Source organism: Archocentrus centrarchus, chromosome 10 (assembly GCF_007364275.1).
Source record: "Archocentrus centrarchus isolate MPI-CPG fArcCen1 chromosome 10, fArcCen1, whole genome shotgun sequence".
NCBI classification, from domain to species: Eukaryota; Metazoa; Chordata; class Actinopteri; order Cichliformes; family Cichlidae; genus Archocentrus; species Archocentrus centrarchus.
The window spans coordinates 11,844,329-11,865,906 of record NC_044355.1 but is presented as its reverse complement, the minus strand read 5'-3'; the positions used below and the strand labels follow the sequence as shown (position 1 = coordinate 11,865,906).

At 38.7% G+C, this 21,578-nt stretch overlaps 1 protein-coding gene across 1 annotated transcript in view; it reads left to right on the top strand.

Moving 5' to 3' along the window:
- The window catches only part of atp11c (ATPase phospholipid transporting 11C (ATP11C blood group)), a 48,871-nt gene extending 27,683 nt beyond the window's left edge, over window positions 1-21,188 (top strand). The window contains 40 exon segments of the mRNA XM_030739039.1: window positions 333-392; window positions 394-414; window positions 1,991-2,098; window positions 2,825-2,843; window positions 2,846-2,943; window positions 2,945-2,953; window positions 3,423-3,511; window positions 4,042-4,092; window positions 4,512-4,576; window positions 4,670-4,751; window positions 4,832-4,868; window positions 4,870-4,953; window positions 4,955-4,984; window positions 5,433-5,450; window positions 5,452-5,586; window positions 5,588-5,632; window positions 6,258-6,348; window positions 6,351-6,427; window positions 6,837-7,048; window positions 7,218-7,264; window positions 7,267-7,288; window positions 7,388-7,461; window positions 7,570-7,673; window positions 7,781-7,851; window positions 7,853-7,960; window positions 8,715-8,817; window positions 8,819-8,982; window positions 9,133-9,160; window positions 9,163-9,279; window positions 9,281-9,307; window positions 9,408-9,510; window positions 9,611-9,756; window positions 10,520-10,579; window positions 11,206-11,333; window positions 11,876-12,011; window positions 12,111-12,176; window positions 12,290-12,393; window positions 12,542-12,698; window positions 18,435-18,466; window positions 18,749-21,188. Coding sequence (XP_030594899.1) covers window positions 333-392; window positions 394-414; window positions 1,991-2,098; window positions 2,825-2,843; window positions 2,846-2,943; window positions 2,945-2,953; window positions 3,423-3,511; window positions 4,042-4,092; window positions 4,512-4,576; window positions 4,670-4,751; window positions 4,832-4,868; window positions 4,870-4,953; window positions 4,955-4,984; window positions 5,433-5,450; window positions 5,452-5,586; window positions 5,588-5,632; window positions 6,258-6,348; window positions 6,351-6,427; window positions 6,837-7,048; window positions 7,218-7,264; window positions 7,267-7,288; window positions 7,388-7,461; window positions 7,570-7,673; window positions 7,781-7,851; window positions 7,853-7,960; window positions 8,715-8,817; window positions 8,819-8,982; window positions 9,133-9,160; window positions 9,163-9,279; window positions 9,281-9,307; window positions 9,408-9,510; window positions 9,611-9,756; window positions 10,520-10,579; window positions 11,206-11,333; window positions 11,876-12,011; window positions 12,111-12,176; window positions 12,290-12,393; window positions 12,542-12,698; window positions 18,435-18,466; window positions 18,749-18,785 — 3,165 coding nt within the window. The 3' untranslated portion in view covers window positions 18,786-21,188.
- Window positions 21,189-21,578: the final 390 nt, after the last annotated feature.

Below are 21,578 nucleotides of genomic sequence, written 5' to 3'. Positions count from 1 at the left end.
TGGCAGAGAGACAGCAGTGTTGGAATGCCTGCAGATTAAGCACTCTGTCCCTGGCTCACTTGATTAAAAGTTCTGTGGTCCAGAACCTCCTTCTCTCCCCTCCAAAAGGTAAATGTCTCCCTTGTGTTCCCTACTGATGAACAAATATGGGAAGTAGTAGAAAGGGACTACACCCGGCATTTAGAGGGCCAGCCCCATCTTGTGATCCGTTACCATGCATTTCTTCTGCAACCACAGCAGCCAACATGCTGCAGGAGTACTCTGTAGTGAAGAATTCTTGAATGTCATATGTTTGTTACTGAGTCTTAATGTTCCATTGTTTGTTCCATTAGGTGATAGTGGATACCCCCACCAGCCCAGTCACCAGTGGCCTACCCTTATTTTTTGTGATTATCAGTAACTGCTATCAAGCAGGTAAGAAAGTCCCTAATGGCGCGGAGTGTGTGTGTTGGGATGGCACGCACACGCACGCGCACACACAACAAGCCGAAACGCACAGAACACACACACACACAACATATTATATATATATATATATATATATATATTATATATATATTATATATATATATATAGATATAATATATATTTATTTTGCAATGTCCTTATTCTCACATATTGTCTTTCATCACACGAAATGCTTTCTACTTTCTCTATATAACATAGGCCCCTCACCCCTTCCCCCCGAAAATCTTCATACACTGCCTGGCGTGTGATTTTTGTATAAAGTAAGTGGCTAATGCTCTCTTGGGTTTTGTATTTAATGTTGCTCTGCTGGTGAATCTGATTGGGGTGAAGACGAAATAGCCTCTTAGGGGAGTGTTAGCAAATGAAGAGAGAGAGTCTATTTCAGAGATACAATTATCAAGGGGAGTATCTGTTTTCCTTGACTATTGCTTCCATGTCCCAGCTTTAGATGTATTGTTTTCGGAGTGGCTTTGTAAGTTAGTCTACTGCTGGGACTTTGAAATGTACAACATGGGTGGATTTCCTTACGATAATATAGGGATCCTCTGATAACATGTGTCCACTTTCATCCATGCTGATGCCGTAGTATTTTTTTTTTTCCCACCCTGGTTAGACGGGATCTGAGTTCTGTGAACAAGGCTGAGACAGTTCCTCTCACACACAGATCCTGTTAATACAAATTATTGATATGTTGACTGTTTTTAAGAGCAGTGGCAGCAAAAAGTGACAATACACTTTACCTGAAATATAAGAGGTAGCCGGTTAAGGAGTAAATGACTCTATAACCCATGTAAAAAGTTGAGAGTGAAATTTTTGTTAACAAGGCCAAGATCCATGTTTTGGTTGTGTAAGGTTATTTTTTCATAACAAATGTTTCATATTCTTGTGTTCGTGACTGAATATAATATGGATAAGAATAATTATAAAAAAAAAATTATTTCTGCATCACTGAACCAGACTTTGTCCTCCTATCAGCCTATAATCCCGCTTTTTGGCTCAAAACTCAGCCTGGCACACATTCTGGTTTACCCCTCTATCCTCATCTCCTCCATCTCCATTACTATCTTAGAGTCTTTATAAAGTCCACACTTGGTTTGTGGCTTGTGCTGCTGCAGCCCTGGAAATTATCTTCTACCTGACTCAGTATTATTTCATTTTATACTGTTACTGTGCACTGCTGAACAATCACCATCTCATTCTGCTGCTGCGTGCACTTCTCCAAGTAATGATGAAATACCGAATGTGGATATTTAATTGTATGCACGGACATTCATGGGAATTTATACTCTTCCTTGGGATTGACAGCTCCTGCTTATCCTTTACTGAAACTTCTATCATTAAGAAGCCATAAAACATTCAGAGCACACCCCTCAGTTTGACAGCTACTGCTGTACTGTGTGTCATTTGTACTGACCATCAGTTATAAACTGTCAGTGTCCCCATAGGTACAGATGCCACAGAAAAGGTTTCTACTTTTTGTTGTACTAAGCAATGCTATTCTGATTTTGATATATTGCCACAGGGATATGAGGACTGGCTACGGCACAAGGCTGACAATGAGGTGAATAAGTACCGAGTGACAGTGCTAGAAGACGGCCGGAGGATACGGAAAGAGAGTGAGAAGATCAAAGTACGTTACAAAACAGACGCATCTTAACTGAAATCAAATGGAATAAATACATCCTTCAATATCTGACCAGAGAAAAGCTGCTGGCAGCTAGAAATGACTGGGAAATATGCACAAGGGAGAACATACTAGTCTGCTGAGCTAATTAATGGTCAGATGTGTGTGAGGGCAACTTATTTATCCAATGTGTTCTGTTTTTAAAGACTTATAGTAGCCTGGCTCACTTTAGTTTTCAGGATTTAAAAGGAAAAAAATTTGTATTTTGGTCATCTTTATTTATTTCTTTGACAGCTGGATGCTGAGTGGTGTCAGCTGTATTACTGACACCACTCAGCATCCAGCTGTCAAAAAACCAAAGCTTTGTGTTGTTTATGCATTGCATAAAACAGCTGTTCCTGCACAGGAACCATATAAGTTACTGTAAGCTACCTCCTTTTGCTAAAATAACATTCAAAATCCAGGCAGGATTTTGTCACTACTTGGCAGACCAAACTAGAGATTAAAGATGATTATGGATTGTTCCTGTTCCTCTTTTAGTATCCAAGTGTTTACACACTAATCACAACAACTTTAAGAGGGATCTGACAGTCGTATTTATTTGGAGTCCTCTTAGTGATTAAAGTGACTCAATGTGTTTCAACTTCTGCTGCTCATCCTCTGCTGGGTTCTTTGGAAAAGAGGGAGAAAGCATACTCTGTCTTCACAATGTTTTTGGTTATGTTTCTCCAGGTGGGAGATGTTTTGGAGGTGGAGAAAACGAGACCTTTCCCTGTGATTTAATACTGCTGCAGTCTAGCCGAGATGATGGCACATGTTTTGTTACCACAGCAAGTCTGGATGGAGAGTCTAGACCATAAAGTAAGATTGGTGGACTACTTTTCTACTTTTTTTTTTTTGCTCAGAAAATTTAACTTAAAAGTAGCTTCCATTTAAAACAGGTGAAGTTTATAGTTAATGTGCATTAGTTAATTAGTTAATAAGAGAAGAGTAGTGGATGTAGAAAAACATTAGTCTTTTCAATATTAAGGCATTTTCTAAAATGGCACTTACACACTACTTGTGTAGTTATAATTTATAGGAATCATAATTTTTTTCTTTGATTGCTGGCCTTGCTTTAAAGAGGTGTCTCTCGTGTGTAGTTACTCAGAAATATGTGTTCATGCCTGTTTGTGCTCAAGTGTGTTGGTATCTTTTTCTTAATTTTTCCGTATTTGTTTGTGTGAGTATGTGAGAAGCAGTGGAAGCTAAAGTGATCACTTGACCTAAGTTGGTCACAGCTCTTTCTCTCCTCTCTCTCCTCCTCTCTCCCCCCCCCCACTTGTCCCAGACACACTACACAGTGCCAGACACGGAGAGTGATGTGGAATCTCTCAACGCCACCATTGAGTGTGAACAGCCACAGCCTGACCTTTACAAGTAGGCAATCATCATGTGGTCCCAGTGGATTTACACTACAAGCATGTGGTGACTGTGGTCTGTTTGAGGGAATGGAAATATCTGTAATGGCTCTGATATTAACATGCAGGTTGTTAAAAGAAGTTTTGGCAAGTCATAATGCATTTATGGGACAACGAAAGTGATCCTGCTTTGATCTTTGCACCACAAGCTTCATTCTCATTTACTTGTAGCAATTTCAGCATTGACGATAGATGGGTCCTCCTTGGGGCAAGTAAGTGAGACTATTATAATTTAGGTCAGATATCAGATGAGGGTGAGCGTGTGAATATTCAGTCAGTAAAAAATGGCAGCATTTTGATGGCTAACCACCAATAATAAGCAGGCCTCTAAACTTTTTGATTTTAGGTCAGTGGGTAGTCAGTTTTGAATAATTAATAAACTCTGAAACGATCTGGATACCTTGAGTTCAAATCCCTTCTAGTATTAACACATAACATTTACTCACAAATGAGTTACAAGCTGTATGAGCGTATGCTATTTTGTTCCAGGTTTGTTGGTCGTATGCACATCTACAAATACAATGAAGAGCCTGTGCTGAGGTGAGAGGATTCGTGCCCAACCAACTCGGCACACGTTATAAGTGAAAGCAAATCAAACCACAGTTTGTGCATTGTTTCCCTTTACATCACTAACAAATCATTATTTCATTGATCCTTTATAGCAGACAAGCATTAAAATAAAAACAGACCTGGCAGGGCTTAGCCACTGCTTCCAAAGCACTCCCACAGGAATTTATCATTGACTGCTTTGTAATGACCATATAAACAAATGCCAGTGTCCTTCTCAAGAACACTGGAACTGGTGTGAGCCCAGACTGCAGGCATACTGTGTACTGTCACTGCGTATATTAGAGTAGATGCCAGCTTGCCTGCCAGATTTCCATTTAGAGGATAGAGGAGTGTGGATTGCACAGCAACTATATGACTAAACAGGTTGATATACTGATGTGATTGTGCAGGTCTCTGGGCCCAGAAAACCTCCTGCTGAAAGGAGCAACTTTAAAGAACACTCAAAGGATCTGTGGTACGTCAGTATTGGCTTTCTTCTAACAATAGCATATTGGAGATGGCTCGATGTCTAAAAGACTGATGTTTTTTTCTTATTTTCTTTCTTAAGGTGTTGCAGTTTACACCGGTATGGAGACAAAGATGGCCCTTAACTACCAAGGAAAATCTCAGAAACGCTCTGTTGTGGAAAAGTAAGTTTAGAGGAATAAAGTTTTAACAAGTCTAACAACCTACCTTTGGTACTCATTAATTTGAGTTCTTGTGTCTTCAGGTCTATCAATGCCTTCCTTCTGGTTTACCTTTGCATACTTGGTGAGCAAAGCCTTAGTGTGTACTGCACTTAAGTATGTATGGCAGAGCAAGCCCGGACAGGATGAGCCGTGGTACAACGAAAAAAACTAAAAAAGAAAAGGAAACTAATCTGGTGAGTTCACATTTTAGAAAACTAATGAAACCAAACCTGAATTAAAAAAAAAAAAAAAATATGGCTAATATGGCTTGTTAGAAGAGTGAGTATATGGTGTTATTGTGTACTACATAGCAGAGGCCTCTGTTAATACAATACGTACTTATAGTTATCCTTAGAGGATTGTAGTTAATGCTGTTGAGGGAATTACATCCATAGTGTTAAAGCATTTTACAAGCTCTTATAAAACTAGCAAAAATGGCCACTGTGGACCTTCGTTGTGACACGGTCCGTTTCATGTTAGCTGTAAACCTCTGCTCTAGCCCTTATTGAACTGTGAACCTTGTGGCTGCCACATTTTGTTCCAAGCATAAACCCATGACTAAGACTACAGCGTGGTTGCTTATAACTGCCATGATTTATTTATTTTTTTAAATAATTGGCCTGCATCCTTTTTAACCAACAGTACCTTAACATGTTCACACGACTTCCTGTCCTTCATGGTGCTCTTCAACTTCATCATTCCAGTGTCCATGTATGTGACGGTTGAAATGCAAAAGTTTTTGGGATCCTTTTTCATCTCATGGGATAAAGATTTCTTTGACTCTGAAATTAAGGAGGGGGGCACTGGTCAACACTTCGGACCTCAATGAGGAGCTGGGACAGGTCAGATGGTCCAAATTTAATGTAACAATGAAGTGGCAAGAAATATCTGTGACTTATGCTTAGCTTTCTGTAAACTCTGCAAAAACAGCTTAACTAGCTAAACTAAATTGCTCTAGTATTATTAAATTTATTTATTAAAATTATAGTCATCTCTGAACATTTCATGTACGTGCCTACAGATAATGTCCATATCTATGTATAGAACAATCACCAGCACTATGGAAAATTCAGTGTGAAATAACAGAAAAGCATCTGTTTGTTTCAAAATGTATGTAATTTTCCATCCATTCATAAAACAAGTTTGTTTTATTATGAAACTAACAAAAAAAAACCCCCAAAACAAAAACTTGTGAGACCAACCTAAGTGCTGCTGTAAAATGAATTCTCCTTGCTTCATTTTTATAATTGCACTTCTGACTTAAACTGTGCTGCCATAGATCAGTCACACTTGGTTTTCCAGATGATTATTTGAGTTAAAGGTGATGCTCCGTTAAACTGATTAATGCAGTGCAATTTCCTCCTGGAAGTAATTGCCTAATATTATTGTTCAAGGCTTTTAAACGAGAAGCTGAATTTTTTATGGTTTTGGAAGTGTGTGTCATTTTTATTTTCATATTGCCTGTAGGTGGAGTATGTCTTCACGGACAAGACGGGCACCCTAACTCAGAATAACATGGAGTTCATAGAGTGCTGCATTGATGGCCATCAGTACAAGTACAGGATGCGAGCTCGGAAGTGGACGGATTCTGCGTTACAGATGGACCTGTGAACAGACTACAGCAGAAAGCTGGCAGGGTGGGTGTTGTGGTCTCCTGCCATCTGTTGTAAAAGTCATACAAGGATTAACATATGGCCATTACATAGCTCGTTGCCCAGAAAGACCCTTCGTTGTTCATCCTCATACATTCTCCTTGACGTGTCAACATATGCAGTTAACATAGTGGGGGGAAGTGGCTGCATGTTCCTGACATGAGTACTTGATAAGACTTTACAGACTGTTGCGCTTAATTATGTGTGCTGGTAAGAGGGTCAATTTGGTTGAAATTCTGGGCTTTATCCAAAGTTCAGCTACTGTATATGGCTCCACGTGTGGCTGTTAATTAAGTAGAAGTTTATTTAGGATTGTCTACAAATAAATTTCTACTTATAAGCACTTCGTGTTGCTTATTTACCATAATAAGACATTTTTATGTTGTCTTCACAGGAAAGGGAAGAGCTATTTCTGCGTGCCCTGTGCCTGTGCCACACAGTCCAGGTGAAGGAATCTACAGAGCAGGGTCAAAGTCAAGAGGATGGACAGATAGACCAGGTGGATGGATTAATGGTAGATGGAGAGGTGGTCCCTCCACCGGAGGAGCAGAGAGGCTTTATAGCCTCCTCACCTGATGAGATTGCTTTGGTCAAGGGTGCAATGAGGTAAGAGATGGGCTGTTATGACTCAGTGAGTTCAACTGGCATTTTGACAAGCACACAGTTGGAATTATGCATCTCACGGCATGTAATTAATATGTACCTGGTATAATTTCTTTATAATATTTATTGAGCACTTAAATAGCATTTGCGTGGTGATTGTCTCCAACTCCAGGTATGGCTTCACATTTCTTGGTCTCGAAAGTAAGACTATGAAACTTCTCACAGGAACAATGATGTTGAAATGTAAGTCAGTAATTATGTAGACAAACCCTTTTGTTGTTAGTTACATTTTTTATTTGCATTTTCACTACATGTTATATTTCCACTTTGCACTTCCTATAGATATGAATTGCTTCATGTGTTGAACTTTGACCCAGTGAGAAGGCGAATGAGTGTAATAGTCAGATCCAAATCAGGTGAGCTTGAGATTACTGTCAACTTTATTGCAATGCTTGTGATGTAGTGTTGGCCCTCACCTGTCACCTTGCAGGGTCTCTGTATAATGGTGTGTTTTTTGTGCATAGGTGACACCCTGCTTTTCTGTAAGGGAGCTGACTCTTCCATCTTCCCCCGAGTCAGACAAGAGGAAGTTGAAAGGATACGCATGCATGTGGAGCGTAATGCAAAAGTGTGTTTCAGAAAGCATCTCGTCTTCCCAAATTTCCAATTCATTTTAATGATTTCACAACATAATATTTTGGTTTTTATAACATCAGTTGCTACTTTACTGTTTAGGAGGGCTACCGAACACTCTGTGTGGCCTACAAATATCTAGCGAAGAGGAATATGTCCAGGTAGATTCAGGATGAGGGAAGCTAGACTGGCTCTGCAGGACAGAGAGCAGAAGCTTATGGCTGTTTACAACCAAGTGGAGACTGGAATGAATCTAATTGGAGCTACTGCTGTAGAAGATCGGTGGGTACTCACACAAAATAACTGTACAGCTCTGTACACCAGTGAAACTGGTGATGTTGAAAGCTGCTGAATGTGATCCTTACATCTACATGCATCTGCTGTCCTTCCCCCTCAACAAACATCGGTGCCCAAAAGTTTAGTGAAATCCTCAACATAGAGAAATCTCGGAATACACACAAAATGAATATGGAGGGCAAAAGAGTGCAGAAGTCCTGTAATAAATATGCCACAAAGTTCTTATCTTGACTTGCTCTTTTTCATAAATTGGCATCATCCCTATTTATAGATTTCTACTTTGTTGTGTTGCTGTAAGGAATTAATTCCTCCTTCTGCAGATGTTTAGGTGTTAACTAAATGTCACCTTTTTGTCACATGACTTTACTTTTCTATTTTCATCTGACTAGTTGGACTCAACCAAAAGTCCCTTTTCAGAGCTTTTAATGTAAGCTTACACTGCCATCTTGTGGTTAAATTGTGTTTTACAGTCGAAGATTGGGGGTTCAATCATGACTTTTCAACAGTTTAAATTCTAAAATACATATAGTGAATATAGCAATAAAGCAAGTAAACACATTACTGAATCACCATGCACCAATGCATTAAATCTGAAATATGTAATAAAATTTACACAAGTGGTTGTTTATTTAATGTACCAGGACTCGTATATAATTTTAGGTTGTTTTTGTAGGTGTTCTTTGTGATAATAGTAATAATGAGAATTAGTAATGTTTAGATTCTTTTCTTTTATCCACAGTCTTCAAGAGGAGGCGGCTGCGACTATGGAAGCTCTTCAGGGAGCAGGCATGAAGATTTGGGTCTTAACGGGGGACAAGATGGAGACAGCCAAGTCCACCTGCCTATGCTTGCAGATTGTTCCAGAGGAACACAGAGCTGTTGGAGCTAACAGTGCGCACTCTAGAGTTTATAGGGAAGAGGCGTGAGGACCAACTGCATGACCTCTTGCTGGAGTACCACAAGAAAGCTGTACAGGATGCACCACCAGCAAAGGCTCGTGTCAACAGGTTGGTACCTTTAAATTATACAATCCTAGTCTGTGTGCTGACAGTATTCTGTTATTTTCAATACTAGTCTTTTATTGATGGGAGATATTTTAATCAAATTAATGTTAGTGATGAATAAACTTAGACCAATTTGTCTTCTCTGTATTGTAGGAGTTGGTCCACCCAGGATTATGGTTTTAAATCGTAGATGGAGCCACTCTTTCAATGGTACTCAATTCATCACAGAAAAACAACACAAATAACTATAAGAACCTGTTCCTGCAGATTTGTCAAAACTGCACAACTGTGCTTTGCTGCCCGCATGGCTCCCCTACAAAAGGCACAGGTCAGAACAATCATTTGAAAAATGGAAACTTAAAATAGCTGAACCGATTTCTTTCACAGTGAAAGCTTCACAGTGGACCTCTGTATTCATCTATCTATAGATAGTTAAAATGGTGAAGAACTCTAAAGGCAGCCCGATCACCCTTTCTGTTGGAGATGGAGCCAATGATGTCAGAATGATTTTGGAAGCTCATGTTGGCATTGGTAAGAATGTCATGCTGAAGCTGATTTAGGGATCTTTAATTATGCTTCTATCTATAGTGGACTGCAGTAGTGTGTAATATTTTTGGCCTTGGTGTTTCAGGCATTAAGGGGAAAGAGGGTCGGCAGGCAGTTAGGAACAGTGATTATGCCATCCCCAAACTCAAGCACCTCAAGAGACTTTTGTTGGCACATGGGCATCTCTACTATGTTCGCATTGCACACCTGGTGCAGTATTTCTTTTATAAGGTAAGTAGACATTCATTCTGTGTTAAGGCAACCAGAAGTACCCACCAGTCTGATGATATATCAGTGGACTGATATTATTTGCGGATATATTGATTTTAGCATTTCAAATGGCTTATCAATGAAATTTTAAAAAGTAATTATAGATAGATTATAGATAGTAATTATAGATAGGAATCACCCTCCAACTATGCTATGAGTGTTGATGTTGTGTAGTTTGTGTACCAGTTGCATTCTGCAATTTTGCCGTTGGGAGCACATGTCTTTGGAACGCTACAAACTCGACAATCAGGGTACAAGACAACAAGCTTAGTTTTAAACTGCATTGCTATACTGTCTTAGTAAGGACTCATAAATAATTACAGATAACACAAGTTTGGGAAATCTGTTGACATTGTTGAAGGTCCTGGGTTCAAATCCACAGACCGGCTAGAGCCTTTGTGTCTGGAGTTTGCATGTTCGCCTCCAAGTTTGCGTGGCTTCCTCCCACAGTTTAAAGACATTCATGGATTAGGTTAATTAGTGATTCTAAATTGGCAGTAGGTGTAAATATGAGCATGAGTGGTTGTCTCTCTCTGTGTTAGCTTTGTGATAGATTGGCGATCTCACCCTATGACAGCTGGGATAGGTTTCCATAAGCAGAGGAAAATGGATGGATGGACATACAGTATATGAGAGAGATTTGGCAGAATTAATCTTAACAGGTTAGGCAGATTTTTGAGTTGAACTCAGTGTGAACCTATTTTCTTTCTCTGTTTGCCTGCAGAATCTTTGCTTCATCTTACCACAGTTTTTGTACCAGTTCTTCTGTGGCTATTCCCAGCAAGTAAGTATATCTAATTGAGCTTCAAAGATATTCTGAACATGAAAGGAAGTAGTGTTCCCTAAAACCATACCTCTGTGCGCTCCTGAATGCCCAGCTCTTTTCCTCAAAATCCCTTTCCTCACTGTCCCTGGGATGTATGAGCTTTTCTGCCTTTATTCAGTAAAGTAGGCAAATAACTCACACTGGCCATATTCTGCCACCACGATACAATATGGATATTATGTAATCCTGTTGGCATGTGTTTTGTTGTCCCACTCTTATGAAACATTATTTAAAAATACATGAAAATATTATGGAAATAATTTAGAGCACATTAATTCATTTAATTATTTAAAAATTTGATCTCTCTATCTCTCACTATATATATATCTAGAGATGTATCATCCTTTAAGATCATTGAGTAATGTTTTTGTATGCCTGTTTGTTAACGGTGAGGGTGAATTTTGTCCCCCCATCATACCACTGGTCCCTAATATAGATCTTTCAAAACCACATGAAAGATGTAATTAAGCTTGCTCAGGTTATGGTGGTGTGTATGAGTTTTGTCCTCTCCGTGATATTAACCCCTCCTCCTCCTTACCAACCCATCTCCCGTCAAACCATTCCTCCTGCTCCCATCCTCCCAGCCCCTGTATGATGCGGCCTATCTGACGATGTACAACATCTGCTTCACCTCTATGCCCATCCTGGCTTACAGCCTGCTCGAGCAGCACATTTCCATTGAGATTCTCCTGGACAATGCTACCCTCTACAGGTAAACCTGGGGAATCGGTGGACTGTAGCAGTAGATCCGTTATGTTCTGTCCTTTTATCTTTCCTTTTATCAGAAAGGGCCCACATTAATAGAAACTAGGATGATATTATTTTTTTTTTTAATGTTTTAGATCTAGTCTTGGATCACTGTTTTGAGAAGCAGTAACACTGTCAGGAGACCAATATGTTTACTTAAAATTTAGCTAAAAGTGGACTTGGACTGTTACTAAATAAAGTCCTGATTCATGGTGAGGCATATTTTATTACTTTCTGGCTATAGATTATTACAATAAAAATAAACACTTAATGAACAGATTACAAAGTCCCTCTGTTGAAGTTTATTTGACTCATTCTGATTCTCAAAAATGAAATCAGTGGGATGTTGCGTGGCCGCTAATTTGATAGTATTTGCACAATAACTTTTTTGGCCACTGTTAACATGATGTGGAGTGTTGTTGTCGTCTTGTGCAATAAACAGGAAATTATGTACAAAGAAACATGAAATCAAAATTTTTTTCATCTTCTTTCATAACCTTTCTTCAGAGAGATTGGTAAGAATGCCATGTTACGGTGGGGACCATTCCTCTACTGGACATTACTGGGAGTTTTCCATGGCTTGGTCTTCTTCTTTGGTGTTTGGTTTTTGTTCAGTAACCCAGCTCTACAGGATAATGGCCAGGTTTGATTTAAATCCCCTTCTAAATAGGTTTCATATCTACTGACGTCATTAAGGACAGTCTCCTAAATACAACTGCTAACTTTTGTTTTCTGATTCCAGGTATTTGGGAACTGGTCATATGGAACGATTGTATTCACCATCCTTGTTTTCACTGTAACGCTAAAGGTAAGCTCCTCCCCTGTTTATTTATTTTATAAAAGTTATATCATTAGAGCAGATAGGTGAGTTTGAATACATTTTATAAAAGTGCTTTCTCTTTGTTTTCTCTAACATTCTAGCTGGCTCTGGATACACGGCATTGGACATGGATCAACCACTTTGTAATCTGGGGTTCCCTGGCTTTCTATGTGTTTTTCAGCTTCTTCTGGGGAGGAGTAATATGGTTAGAACTCAACAGAGGATTTAAAAATAATAATAATAATAATAATAAAAGCTTATTGTAGTCATTTCAGTTGACCTTATTTTTCATTTTTATTCAAACCACGTAGCTCCTCCAGACAATATAACCTGAAGTGGCGTCTCTTCTCCAGGCCTTTCATGAGTCAGCAGCGCTTATACTTTGTGTTTGCCAACATGCTGAGTTCGGTGTCAGCCTGGCTGGTCATCATCATGCTCATCCTGCTCAGCCTATTGCCAGAGATCCTGTATGTGGTGCTCCGCAAGCCCCGTGCTCCTCACGCTCGACAGGTAGAGCTATAACACACACACACAACACACACACACACACACACACACACACACACACACACACACTCTCACTCTCTCTCTCTCTCTCTCTCTCTCTCTCCTAATGTTATGCTGAATACATTTATTTTTGTTAATGGGAGCATATCTTTAATATATTTGAGATTAGACTGCTAAGCTTGATGAAGTACTGTTCTGAGAAGGATTTAAATCAGAATTTTAATGTGATTGGCTAATTGTAACATTTGCATGGCTTTGCTAACATAGAGCGATTCAGATCTGTACAGAGCTGTTTACATCTCTTCACACCTCCCTCGCTGTGGTCTAGGCAGAGGATGGGGAGAATAAATTACACCTCACATTATTCACAAATGGAAAAAAGGCTTTTGACAGCTAACACTCAAGCACAAATATCTGATCATTACAGCTCTCTACTGGCTACTCTAAAACATGATGTAACATGATGCAGATTTATATAATGTTTAGGTTAGCTTCATGTACATTACCACAAGCTGAGAGTTTGAAGAGAGAAGAAAGGGAATCAAAAAGGAACCTCAAAAACAAACAAAAAATCCCTCCGTATTTGGTGTACCAAGAGATAATCAAACACAGAATTAACATTTATTTTTGTTTTCTTAATTTGTTTCTTCAAAATGATTTCTGTTGTTTAACTGTATCATTTCAGTTGGGTGGTTTTATTTAACTTCCACCACAAGTCTTTCAAAGGCATATTTATGATTTCAGTGGGCTTTCTGATGTGTTTGCAAGCAGCTGGAAATGTTTGGTGGTATTCATGTTTTTTGAGTGTATACCACTATGTTTTTCTTATTGTGTCCACACTTGATTTTTTTTTTTGCGGATTGGTGAAGTAATAAACTAAACCAAAAGTTTTATTCATATTGAGTAGAGCCACATAGCTTGCAGATTAAAAAAAAAAAAAAAAAAAAAAAAAAAAAAAAAAAAAAAAATATATATATATATATATATATATATATATATATATATATATATATATATATATATATATATATATTAGGGCTGCATAAAACGATTATTTTAGTAATCGAGTATTCTATCGATTATTCCAGCGATTAATCGAGTAATCGGATAAGAAATACTTTTTTTATTAACAGTTTATCTGCATATTTTAACTTCCGTAATGCAGTTTCTCGCCATGTGAAGAAACAGCGGTGAATGGAGCAGCTACAAAGTTCTCTTTTCTTCACCTTAACACTTGCTGATCAGGTGCTTGATGAAGGACCTCCAGCTGTTTCACAGATTTAATGATTGTTACTAAAAGAAAAAGCTGCTGTTTTGGACGCTGGAAAAACGTTTCCTTTTCACTACTTGAGCTCACCGTCACAGCTTCGCCTCTTTGCGCTTGAGCAGTTAAAACCGCTGCCTGCTAGGAGTTTTTGAAAACTAGTGGCTGCGGGAGCCATGGCGCATGTGTGAGTAATGGTGTAATGCTTTGTATTCACAAGCATTCTCGAAAATACGTTTCTACTGCAGGTCTATATTTAGTCACTGATAAGGGATTAAAGTATAAAAAATATTTTGAAGGAGCCCCTCGGTCCTGGGGGGCGGGCCTTCCGGTACCGAACCATCGCTAGTGCTAATGGCCCGCGCTCGCTAGCAAACTAGTTCTGGTAGCTACAGCTGAAGTAAAGACAAAAATAGCAGCTGAAATTCTCAGCGAGCACAACACACACAGACACAACAGAGAGCAGTGGAGGCGTGGAAATGCATGTCAGCGACAGTTGCCACCCGTCCCGTAAAGTACGGAACACGGCATGTTACGGAGCCGTATTCCACGGAGTCCCGTAACATACGGGGTTCTGTATTTACGAGACAGGTGGCAACTCTAGTGATGATCCACTCTGTGTTAAATGAAATCCATCGCAGCGACGGAGAGCTTTTTAGAATGTGTGCTTGTGTATACGTGAGTGATTCACACTCCAGTCCAGTAGGTGGCGGTAATACAGTTCTATGTTGGTTTGCCAGCCCCCAATAAACCCACAAAAAAACGTCAGCACTAATGCTGCTAATGCTAGTGAGGAGCGCCGCTTACACCGAGACAGCTGAGCGCTGCAGAGTTTAAACGAAGCATCGACACAGTAAATTTGTGTCGATAAATTTTTAGAATCGATTTAATCGAGTTAATCGATGAATCGTTGCAGCCCTAATATATATATATATATATATATATATATATATATATATATATATATATATATATATTATATATATATATATATATATATATATATATATATATATATATGCTCATTTTCCACCTTTACTGCTGGTGCTAATGCTTTGCACTATAACGCATTCTCTATCTTACCCTCTTATTTTCTTCTCTCTTCCTTCTCTGGACTGTCATCAATCTGGGAAGATGAAAACATCGCCTTCCTTCCTCGGGGACATCCACTATCTTCATGTTGTCACAGACCGCTAGCACTCACAGCTTCTCATGGAGTGACTGAGGTCTCTTTTTTCTTTCTGTCAGCCTTTATACCAAAGTCTCTTGCTTCAGAATTTCTGTGTCAACCACACTTGCCTGTTTTCTACTTTTGTGTCCTTCCTCTCCCACTGTTAGACTCCTTCCTTAACTTATAAAGTAACTCGTGCTGCTGTTTTATAGATTTTCATAGTCCTATTTGCTTGAACAGATTAGGTCAGACATTTCAAATTTCTGACGAACTATTATATCAGGAATGCTATCCTTGGAAGGCCTCATTTTAAACCTTGACTTGAATGATTTTTCTTTTTATGAAACTGGGAAGAATGGCGTGTGGCCACCTCTTCCAGCAGTGTGGAGTAGGACAGGTTGTCCATGCTGAAAGCGTGCAATTAGTCTGCCATACTTGTCTGCTCAGTTGTACCAGTCAGTGTCTCCTCCCAGCTTCCTTTGCTGCTCCAATGCTTGCTGCCCTCGCATGTCCAGTCAGGTGGCTGCAGCACGTCACAGCACCCAAACTTACCTGCATGAGGCTCAAGTTCACGACCTCATCTTGGATCCTCAAACCTGTGTGTGTGTGTGTGTTTGTGTATGTTTTAAGTCATACTTATTTTTACTTAAATTTGCAAGGATAGTAACCCTGTATTATCTGGACCTATTAAAAAGTCAACTAAAAGGCTTCTAAAATGTATTATTGCTAGAAGAGTTGTCTAAAAAGGCGCCTGGATTGATTTCATTGTCCACCTGTCTACCTTTGAAATCTTTCTGAATGTATTTAATTGTTCTTTGTGTATATATATTTATTTATGTCTGTGTGCAAGAGAGAGCACAAGATGGTGAGAGAGACAAGAATGTATGTGATTGTCAGCGTAGTGTTGTCACCGGTGTCTCTTGCCTCACCCTTCTAGAAGAAGCTGGTTCAGTCAAGCGCAGGGGGCCTCCAGTCTCCTCGGTCTTCAGCCAGGCCCCTGCTCATGAGAACCTTTTCAGATGAGTCCAATACTGTCATTTAAACAGGTACCAGCCCCTTTGTCAGGGCATTTAAGCCAATCAATGATTTGCTCCCCGAGTCAACCTGTCCAGCAGTTCTCGTCTATTACTTTGAGTTTTAACAAGGAAATCAAATAGCATAAAGGCCACATTTAATAAGACCCTTTGTGTTCTTGTGTTGTGTTGAGCTTATATTGGCTGGCTGAAGAGATGCAGTTTGTCCACATCACATTTTTTAAACTGGTCAAATGTGTATTCACTTAATATGTGAAAGCATCCCTTGGCCACATGTTTCAAACCTAAAAAAAAAAAAAAAGTTTTTGTAGAGACTCATGCTCCTTTCAGCCTTCCTTTGGATGCCCAGCTTGTATTACCTTCTGCATGTGCAGATGTGCTTTTGAATCCAAATTTCTATTTTCAGCCTTTCTCATTTTTGGATTTTGGATGAGTGTCTGAGAGTGAGTGGTCTGTGGTATTTTCTTACCTGACAGTGTGAAACAATAGGGCTGGTCTACTGTTTTGGCTCTCTTTTCTGAAATACTACTGTTTATAACAATGTGGTTTGATCGTTTGTCATGGTCACTGTCTTCTGTGTCTATAACCAAACCCTAGTTGGTTGTTGCTGTCTGCTTACTGATTTATTTGTGAGTGCATTGCATGACTCAGTGCATGATATGATCTTGGCATAAGCTCAGTCCAAATGCTACTTCATAACAGGGGATAGACAAAAAAAAAAAAAAATGAATGCAAATAAATTTAAACACCAACCCAAAGTATTTAGAAAATGTTTAGCCTTTGAATATGGTAAAATCAGCTATTAAATCACGGTGGACTAAATACAAGCTACACAAGGTAAGATATGTGGATCATGAATTACAACCCAGTTCTGAAAATGTTGGGATGCTCTATAAAATGTAAAGTAAAAACAGAATGCAATGATTTTCAAATCTCATAAACCCATATGTTATTCATAGAACATAAAAAAAACCCATAAATGTTTAAACTGAGGCCCCTAAGATTATATAGTATTGATTATATTGATTTAAAAAAACATTTTTTTTCTCTTCAGCCTTGTCTCTTACGCACAGAGATTCCTACAGATTCCCAGATTGATGATGAGATATTCAAAGTCTTCAGTTTTTCATTGAGGAACATTATTCTAAAATTGTTCCACATACAGTTGTTTGCGGAACCTCTGCACATCAAACTCTGCTTCTATAAGATGCCGACCTGTTGCCAGTTAACCTCATTTGTTCCAAATTGTTCCTCCAGACGTTTTTTTAGTACCTCTTACATTTGCAGGCTTTTGTTGCTCGTTCTCAACTTTTTAGAGTCATGTTGCTGCCATCAAATTCAAAATGAGCACATTTTTTTTTTCAAATGGTACATTTTCTCAGTTTAAAACATTTGATATATATTTGCTCTGTTCTATTGTGAATAAAATATGGATTTATGAGATTTGCAAATCATTGCATTCTGTTTTTATTTACATTTTACGCAGCATCCCAACATTTTCAGAACTGGGTTTGTATAGATTTAGAAATATTGCAATAAATAAAAATATTTCAATGATACGAACTCCACTGATAACATGTGGTGTTGGGTACAACAAACCCCGTCCTTAGACATTTGAGCTGATTTGTCCTTCATTATCCATGTTACAAACATGTCACTCTTCAAATATTGAATCACCAAGATAACGCAGGTTCTATTTTCCATGCTCATAATTTTCCAGGGTTTAAGAAGTTGAACTAAAATAACTTTCATTGTATAAATGTAAATGGATTTTACAAGTAGCCTGCAAATCCAGAATTTGGATTGGGTCGGTTTCACTTTTAAACTAAATTTAAACATGAAGAGATGCTTTCAATGACTGAACCAAAAAAAACAAAAAAAAACAGGTGCATCCCACCCTGAAGTCTTTTATTAAGTAACGTGACATATTAATGCCCTATCTCTGCATGTCACAAGTAACTGACCTCTTAAGACATATTCAGTGAAACGAAGAACTGGGCAGCTTCGCTCCACAGGCTTTGCATCTCTTTTCACCTACTTGCTAGAAAGAGTGAAGCAAGGAGATATCTTAGCATAATGAGAAGCAACCATTGTGTTGTGTTGTTGTGTTGAGGTGTTTAAATTCATTATTTTTTTGTCCACCCCCTGGAAGTAGGACTGAATGTCGCACCTGTCCATCATTATTGACCAGGGTCACCGATTGCCCAACTCTAACAAGAAACTTTACGACAGCTTGCAAAGGTTAACTCACATTTCTATTCTTCCTGTAGCCGTCATTGGAAGGCCTCCTACAAACATCCAGGTAAACAAAGAGTCAGCCCTAACCTTCTGTATTTGTTAAATGTCTGCTGTGCTTCAACAATTCAGTGGACTTGGATGAAATCAGGATCATTTCCTTCATTAATTTCTGTTTTAATCTGGTGGAGGGAAGGGTGATATTATAGTGACTTTCATGTGACTAATCACTGCTTATACTGCTTATAATTTAGATTTGGGGTGATTTCAAGGTGTCTGATCATCCTCTTGTTGGTACAAGGTCATGATGAAAACATTAGGTAACACCTGTGTGCTTGTGCCTTTTCAGATTCCAGCCGTCACGCCACTGTCCTACAAGCATCTAAAGGAGCACGAGTAAAAGGCGTTAAGGACTCACAACAGTGGCATGGGCCTCAGTCAGGGTCCTGTTCTGGTAAAGGTCATCTGAAAGGAGGTGCAGAAGATGAGGAAAAAAAAATCAGAAACACGTGCTGTCTGGGGGCGGGTGAAAAGTTATTTAAGTCTTTTGACTTGTGTGTCTCTTCTCCGTCCTTCTCTATCCGACCTCAAAAAAACGCCCACCTCCCACGCATGTTTGCAGAGCAGTGCTCTGCATTATTTTATACAATGTCTACTTAGATTCCAGGCATGAGTTTTCCTTTTTCTTTTTTAAATCTTACTATAGAAATGAATGCATACATGGCTGCCTTGTCAGTAGCTCTATTCAGCTGCTGTTTCAACAAGCAGCTGTAATATCCACTCCAAGAATGCTACATGTGCATGAAAGAAAGCTCAAAAGAACACACAACTCCACCACTGTTCAGTTAGTGCATTCTGCAAGCTTTTTACTATATTCAGAGCAGTTTCAGAGGTTATTCTACTTTATTATTACACTTTTAAACAGTTATTTAAATTGTTAATGCACATGTTTAAAGAAAATACACTCATCTATAGATCCAAATCATTTGGGATAGAAAAGTTACTGAATATGATTTCAGCTCAGCTCAGATCATCAAAAAGACTGTTAGAAGAGTTTTCTGGTTTGTAGATGTTTATTTGTTTCTAGTAATAAAGTTTATATTGAATACTAAGATATAAGGGGTTGGTGGAGGTCATATCAACCCTCAGTCCAAAAAGTGTGTGCGTTTGTGTAAAACTGAGTAATAGATTAGAGAGATTAAGCGTATTTTGGCAATGAGAGAGCTTGGAGCATGTCCTCCAATCTTCCAACCTCAGAGGTAATTTAAGAGTCAAATTTGAATGAGAAAATTAATACATGTGCAATTCTGTACATAGTTTGGAGATATATTGTTAGCATCTGCTTCAAGCCAAAAACATGAATGCAATGTGATCAGATTCTGTCCGCACTCACGTGCCCTAAAAGTGACGTTTTGGTTTATGTGTGTTACACAACTGCAGGGCAAATGCACTGGATGAGAATAGCCACAAATGCCTGTGTGTAATGGAAACCAGGATTACTTGAACCTTATTGATGTAGTTCTGTTAGACATTTTCTGCACTATTAAGGAAACTGGTTTCTGCATTGTGTAGATGAACACCAAGGTACATGAATATATGTCTGAGCTCACTCACGCACATATCAGAAAAGAACATTACACGAACAATAACAATGTCACATATAGTCACATGTGTACTAGAGCCTAAATGAGGTATTTTTATTCTTACCCATTCTCAAGTTTGCATATTTTATCTCAGTCAGGCTGAAGTTGGGGTTCTAAGAGAACCAGCTCCAGGTCTGCGGAATCTGAATAGTTAATGCCACTGTGAGACTCTACTCTCCGGAGTGGACTGTTTGGTCCTTTGTTCCTTCCTTTAACTTCTTGTGTGTAGTGCTTCATACATTCCATGTAAACATGATTTCAAACACTTTTGATATGGCTTTAGTCTGTTTCTTTTTCTTTCTTTTTTTTTTCTCTTTTCCACAAATGTATATTGTGTACTTTGCATATTTATTAAGTAAATGTAATTTGACTCACAAATATATTTTTATTACTTTGTTTTAAATTGTGGAGCGTGTTCTGCTTTGTGTCACTTCAGTTAGCCTGTTTTACTAGAGCTCTTTCAGGAGCCTGTGCAAGCTTCATTTAATAGTTCATTTTATCTACACAAAGACAGGCAGCCCCCAATGAAGATACTCAACATCCCCAAATTAGCCTCTGAATCAATGGCACTACTTGGTCTGATGGTTTTACTTGTGGTTGAAGTTGAAACTGATCAGCGCCTGTCACTGATGATTCATGTTTAGATGCCAATCTGTGTAGAATCTCTCTTCATGGTTTTTATGGTGATTTTTTTTTTTTTAATTAAATTTTTTTTTTAATTTAAATACTACTTCAGTGATCCCTGCTCTAACACACTGTGTATTAAACCCCCCCGACTGTAAAGTGACACAGCTGCTAGTGTATCTGCAGAACAGTAAATGCAGCTGCAAGGCCTAATGAGCTTTAATGGTTTATATGGAAAGCAGGATTTTTGTTTTGTTTGGTCACCTAAAGACTGCTGTGCCAGAGATAACTGGATGTAAGATGATCCACAGAGGGGCTGCCTGCTTTGTTACCAGATATAAACCTTTAAGTTACATATGAAATGCTATTTTCTGAGCTTAAAATATGTTTGAATCTAATTTTGCCTGTTTAAATGAAAAGTTAAAAAGAATGGATTGTATTTTTAATGCAACCTTTTTCCAGCCACTTTTTTAAAAAGAAAAACTAAATGTTCCAAAAAAAGGAAAAAAAAAAAAAAAAAAAGCACGACAGAGGCTTTGTGGTTGCGGACCCTGTCTGTGAGGGGTGGAGGTGGACACATTCAGCAGTTGTGCGTTACACAGCAGGGACATCTTGCCACCTCCAGCCTTTTGGGTCTCCAGCTTCAACACTCTAAACCTCCAAGCTGAATGTACCTCTTTGGGAAAAAAAATTATATTAAAAATCAGAAGTTGTTCTTTAATAAAGCAGAATGTTTTGAAGATATACAAACTGCCTCGTGCTTTGTTGCACCATGTGTTGTGTCAGCAGATTTGGTCTGATGGAAGATACGTGTGGGTGTGTGTGTGTGGGGGGGGGTGCTGGAGTGGGTGTGTCTGTGTGCCTTTAACCACACTGAGTAGACGCTGTGCAGTAATGACATGACTGGGAAGC